General features: G+C 36.0%; 1 protein-coding gene across 1 annotated transcript; it reads right to left on the bottom strand.

The window, feature by feature from the left end:
- Positions 1-635: 635 nt before the first annotated feature.
- Positions 636-2,375, bottom strand: LOC103447146 (transcription factor bHLH84-like). The gene is made up of 5 exons (XM_008386328.4): positions 1,785-2,375; positions 1,379-1,624; positions 1,011-1,076; positions 839-904; positions 636-716 (listed from the first exon to the last, which is right to left on the bottom strand). The coding sequence occupies exons 1-5, from the start codon at positions 2,373-2,375 to the stop codon at positions 636-638; spliced, it is 1,050 nt and encodes a 349-aa protein (XP_008384550.3).
- Positions 2,376-6,746: the final 4,371 nt, after the last annotated feature.

The raw sequence follows: 6,746 nt of genomic DNA, 5'->3' as shown, positions 1-6,746 counted from the left end.
TATGATTAAAAAAAATCCATTGGGTGTTTTTTCTTCATTAAGATTCTGTTTTGTATCTAAGGTCTTTTAGAGTAAAACTACCTATTTCAATTTCTATATGTCATATTTTTTAATTTTGCAAATAAATGTTTCATTTTTGTTAGTAAAACAGTAAATCTTGAAACTTAACAGCATTAAGGCGTTAAAAAAATATATATCAAATATCTGGCAGAAAAATGGAAGTTCGAAATTTGAAGAGCAATTTTCAGTTTTATACAAAAACTACAAAATAAATACTGGACCTCAAACGCAGGGTAAAACCTCTTAACAATTTGAGTTGTAAGCTGCGAGAACAATGCTTAAGAGTGGATCAGATTACATGTGAAACACATATATGAGTTTAAGATAATATCAAACTAACACAGGGCCTCTTACAGACTACATCCATCGTCACCAATATGAGTTGTATAATTCGCATATTCATCTGCAATCTAGGTATTCAACAAGGGCCCTTTGTAATGCTGAAATCAAATATTATTGGCAGATGCTAGTTTATTTATTACTTTTTTTGTGCCCTTATTTCCATGGCCAAAAGACTTTGTAGTCTGTTCTATCAAAATAGCAGATCGACGTCCTACTACATCCTATGAGTTTCATCAAGAATTTAAGTCGATCCCAATGTTCATTCCATTGTACGCGATAGGAGCAAACATCCACATATCATCCGAGCTTAGGAGCTGCAAAATAGAGACCGAAAAAAACAATATTATTATATCATCAAATCAAAACTTCTGTTTAGATTTAAACTTGAACGTGGATATATATTTCATTATTTCAGTTCTCTTTCTTTTGGTATTACCTTTATCTGAAGCTGTAAGAACTTCACATACTGGATAGCCTCCTCAAGCATTGTGCTGAGATCAACCTGCATTGTCCACAAAAAAAAATATATATAGGAGAACTTAGTTACATGGGCTCTTAAATAATTACACCAACTCTTATATTATTAGAGTTTATATGCTGACAATTACCTTTGTTCCATTTGGTACAAGGTTCTGCAAAATTCTTAGCCTCGCGTTTATTTTTTCTCTTCTTTTCTGCAGGATATGCATAGAAACTTGATCAGTTTTATCTGTACTACTAGGCGCTTCATCCATACTAACATTGTCGTCAACCACAACATATGAAATGTCAACTATACCCCTATTGGAAAAAACAACTTTAATACAATGAACTAAGGGTTATACAGTGATTTTCCATTCAAGAATTATACATTTTCTACTTTCAAGACTTTCAACATCCTCATTCCTCTAGTATTGATCAATAGAAATCTCTTTTTTCAAGAAATTGGTAAATATATACTTCAGAGTACAGTACTCTGAGTACTTTATGGACTTACCTTCGCATATATGCTTTGGGAATCAGTTGCCGATCCCCTACTGGCTTTTGTCCCTTTTGGACTCAAGATTGAAGTACTCACGCCTCTACTCAGATCGTGATGAGAACCATTAATGGAGTCATCGTCCCCTGAGCAGCAACTGCTTGAGCTCCGCCCTTTGGTGCTTACATCATTATCTTCAATGTCTCCGCTTGAGACCGCCTTTTGGCCCTTCTTCGCCTTCACATTCCTCTGATTCTTTAGCACCTACAAAATTTAGTCATTTACTTATGATTGGAGATGCTCACAAATTCTCATTTTTTCAAGTTAAAAAAATACGACAAAAAAAAAAAAAAAAAAAAAAAAGCATCACCAATTAAGTGCATGAAAGAGAGATTAATTAAAGCTTGATCTTGTGTATACTTACATCTACTGAACTGCAAGGCCTTTTCTTAGAATTTTCGGAAACCATAACTTCATTTTCCATTGCAGGTTCCCGTATTGCCATCTCATGATCAGACTCCCTATTAAGCTGCAGAAGCTTTTCATAAATAGCAGCTCCCGGCTGGTTTTCAATATTGACATTGCTCAGTTCTTGGTGATGATCCATGCCATATTCTTCGCCTTGAGTGGGAAACAAGTTGGTAGCATTGTCGTCCCATGGACGAAATGCTTCGGAGTTGTGGTAACTTGTTTCCACAATACGGTTAGGATTACCAATGCAGTCGTTTGTTTCATCATTGTTCATAATATAAGTACTACTCCCATTTGAAAGGTAAAGATTAGCCATTTCTGAAGAATATTGTGAACCTTGATAAATGCCTTCCATGTTAGATGTTGAAAAATCATAGCTAGGACAAATTGCAAATGGGATTGCTGAGCTTGAAGCCTCATTCATCTCATTTGTGACAGAACAGTTACCGATCAACTGGGACATGAACTCCGCCTCCTCATCGGAGGAGTACATTGCACCAAGTGAACTCCATCGACCATTTGCAATAGCTGCTGCAGATTCCATGTATGCTAAATGTATAGAGGAAGTCTTTTTTTTATTCTTTTGCTTTAGTGCTAATAATTGTGAAGGAAGCTAGACTTGTTTGGTGCTCTGGACGAAGGAGATTGGGGCACATTTATAGACAGGAGTAGCCAACTCAGTTTGAATTCCAAATAGAATTTCCCTTATTAATTCTTAATTATCAATCATTAACATGAAATAGTATATAAGCTTTAAACAACGGCATGGGGCCTTGTACAGCTAAAAAATATTTGCAATTTCATTATCAATGTTCTATAATCTTTCAATATTTTTTAATGTCGACCAATATTTTTTAGGCCTAATTGGATGATTAATACCCATAGTGATAGGGTAGTTGAAAAATTGTCCATGTGGTGAAAAAAATAGGATTTAAGTTCCTGTGGTGAAGTCTATTACGATTTATACCCAAAATTGAAAATTTTGTCCACTTTCCCTCACATGTAAGCTTCACGTGCTAACAATTAACGAAGAACTCGTTTTAGCCTCGTATATTTGGCTCACATGCTAATAATTAATGAATTAATGAAGACGGCGAAATTTTCAATTTTGGCCTAAATCCTAACAGACTTTCCCACCGAGGCTTAAATTATAATTTTTTCACCACATGTGCTATCTTTCGACTACTCTATTACCACGGGACTATTAATCCAATTAAACCTTTTTTTTTTTTATAAAGCCTACATCAATATATATATATTCCCCTTTTTTTGTCAAATACATCAATGTTTTTTAAAGATTAGCAATTTCTGAAGTTCTATGGAAATTATTTTGAATTAAATATTGGTCGACGTTAAAAAATATTGAATGGAAAAACCGAAATCGATCGAGATCGAATTGAGCTACATCAATATATAAAATGTGAGTTGTGGATATTCCTCTGACATTCTTAATGTTCTATATATGGCTTCGTACAAGTCATAGGGTCGGATGGTTTAATCCCACGTCCTAAAGTCACAACAATTAAAAATACAAATATAAGTTGTGGCATCATATAAATGAAGACGGTATCATTGATAAAGATCTCAATCCTATACATTTAAAGTTCAGGTAAAGATCTTTAGGTCAATATATACCCTTCTTTGTCTGGTTTAACCCTTTTCTTTTTAAGTTTAATACCCTAAACCTTATTATGACTGTCCATTTTGATCTTGTTTCAGTGGTGGCATTGCGTACAAACGATTCAGCGGCATAGGGTCCCAAATTTCAAAGGTAAATGACTGCATTCTGCGGTCAAAACGCTTCGCCTGGCAGAGATTGTGAATGAGAATGGGCTTCCCATGGTTGTGTTGTGCACGTACTCGTCTAGCCTTCGACTTTTAAGTTTTTCGATTATGAGTCTCTCTGTGGAATGGAGTCAAATTCTTGACCAATGGTGTAATTAACATGTAATTTTTTTGGTGCAAATTTACATACAATTTTTTTGGTGTTATACCATGTTAGAGATTCACATGTAAAGGTGTAAATTTTAAAATGTACATTTTTGCTCAAAAACCAAACCAAAACCGTTTGAAACCGTACTGAACCGAACCAAATGGTTTGGTTTCACTTCGGTTTTGGCTTCAAAACACACCGAACCACACGGCAAAAAGTTTCGATTTTGGTTGTAGTTTCACTCAAAATAGCACCGAACCGAACTGTGCTCACCCCTACGAGGATATTGGGTCATAGTTATTCTTCTAGGGGCGGTTGTCCAGATGCCATGTACTTGGAGTCGCACACTAAAATAAAGGTTTCTTTCTCCAAAGCAGTGAACAACTGTGAAGTTGATTAGTAAGAGAACCTTAAAAAAGAATAAAAACGATCGAATAAACATTGCAGAAGTGTGTAAAGTCAAACTTAATTACTTAAAAAATGTAAAGACTAACGGAAGTCAACTATTGTTTATATGGAGAAAATAAACTTTAGTAATATTAAACCAGAAAGCTTAATTTAATAACAGTTAGTCCCCATGATTTGAAAGAATCGTAATAGGAGAAAAACCCTAAAGTCAACTAATTAAATATCTAATAACAGTATGTCCCATACAAAAATCATTAGAAAATAGAGTTGAGAAACAGCTATGTCAACTTAAAATTGTATTATACAAGGAAACTTAAAATTGTATATGGCACGGTTAGAAAAAGAAAAAAAAATTTATATGGCGCCAAAAGAAACTTGGAACTTAAGAGGTCAACCAATTTAATAATAGATCCCATATACCAATAAAAACTATTAGAAATAAATCACTCGAGAACTTTAAAGTCCACTTCTTTATCTTCAAGTCAGCTCTGCCCCAAGGAGGGGAAACCAAACAGAGAAAATGAAATAGATCCGAGTCTTGACTAAACCTTCGCGATAAATTTCTATAAATAACAATTTGTAACTCAGTTGGATTAAGAATATTATGTTCACATGAGGTCCCAAGTTTAATTCACCTACTCCAAACTAAAAGAATGTTGCTCAGTAAATTTAGCAGTGTTTGTATTAATGTATTTATAAGACTTTACAAAGAATGTTGCTCAACAAATTTAGCAGTGTTTGTATTAATGTATTTATAAGACTTTACAAATAGAATTTGGATGAAGAAATAACTTTTCAAAACAAACAGATAATACAAACAAACTATACAAAGCGTAACAAACTATATATAATGTGAACAATGTCAGGTGCCTTGGCATTTATCAATTGATTGGGCAAATTATTGTACCATTCTTTCTTCCATGCATATTTAGTTTTCTGACATTTATCATGAAGGAAATTAGGTGGCGGATTGTTTAGCAAACTTTGGTGTTGATTATGTTGGGATTCATTGGTGGGAATCTTGTCCGCCATGTGCAAAGTCGGCTTTTGTTTATGATCTTTCAAGGCTTCCAAATTTTCGTTTCACTTAAGAGTTGTCTTAATTCATTTTTGTTTCTAATAGTTTCTACATTTTGTTAGGGTAAGGCTTCATGTATGTGGATACAAATTTCCGCCTTCTTCTCCTTTGACGAAAATGCACCTGCAAAATAATAACACCTAAGATTATGGCCAAGAGTCTCACGCGCCCACGATAAATTGGGGGAGGGGGGCTTTGACCGAAGAATCTCCGATGCCAAAGTTAGAATTTTAAAGAGAAAGTATTCAGGGATTTTTAGGGAGATTGGACTTAGCTTTTTGGAGAAAAATGGGACTATATATAGGGGTGTGGCTGGCCCTATTCCCGGCCCTATTTGGAGAAATAAGGACCGGCCACTTTTGGTGTTTTTTTTTTAATATAATTGCAAGATATTATGTCAAATAATATCTTGCAATTAATTTGGTAATTAATCCCAATTAGAGAATTGGGAGTTACCTTCTGAGCAAGGATTTAATGAGGAGTGATGAGAGGTATTTGAATAAATATCATTTTGATCACCCTTGACTCTTCCTTTATTGAGCTATTATTGTATGTTGTATGCACGTGGGAATCCTGGTGTGCCTTGAGGATAATTTTGTCCATTTTACCCAAAAGTCCACGTGTCACCTCCATAATTTTCTTGTTTATTTTTTGCTTAACAAATGCCTCCACACCTGTTGGGCTGCTCGCAGGAAAGGGCAGCAGGTGTAGAGATCTTCCCTTGCTTTAGGAAACGTAAGATTGTTTCCTATTTTGATGTAGATTCCCACATTACTTGGAAATTAGATTCTTTTGGGAAAAGGGAAATAAATCACTTCTAAAGTTTATTTAAGTATACCTTAAGGAGATGATTAAATCAACTTCAGAGAGCAATTAATTCTACCTTACAAGAGAGAGAAGGCTAGAGGATATTTGTTCCCCTTCCCCTATCAATCTTCTACACTTACCCGTACAAAGGACCGTCTTTCGTTGCTTTCTTCGTCTTTTCCACGCCTCACCGAGGTAAGAAAAATTTAATTTTCCTTGTCTTCTTCTTACATAGTGTTGTCGTGGGGCAGTAGTCACGGTGGTATGGCACATCGGCTGGCAGGGGCCAGGAGTCGGCTTGACATGGGCCGAGGTGTGTTGTGGCATGGACCACCGCTTGGGCTGCTCAACTTGGCTAGAGCCAAGGGCAGCTGTGCGGTTGGGGCCACAGATTGAGGCACTGGGGCGCAGTACTAGGTGAGCCATATGGCTCATGTCCTTTGGGCTCTTAGACCTGACGTAGGCCAAGCCAATGATTGAGAGAAATGAGGAGGTCATGGGCATCATGGGTTGCTGGAATGCTAGGTATGCATGCCTTCTGCTTGCTGGTCCGAAAGAAAAAAAATAAGGAAAGAGCCAGCATGGGTTGTGCTCTTTCTCTGAGTATCATGAACGGCGTTAGCTACGTAGTCCTCTTTACCGGGAGAAAGATGGGTTGCTCCCGAGAGATGAATAAAGAAAATCAAGAT

The sequence above is a fragment of the Malus domestica genome, chromosome 05, assembly GCF_042453785.1.
Source record: "Malus domestica chromosome 05, GDT2T_hap1".
Taxonomy (NCBI): Eukaryota; Viridiplantae; Streptophyta; class Magnoliopsida; order Rosales; family Rosaceae; genus Malus; species Malus domestica.
Note: the sequence above shows the minus strand (reverse complement) of the source record. Positions and strands in the feature narration are given on the sequence as shown.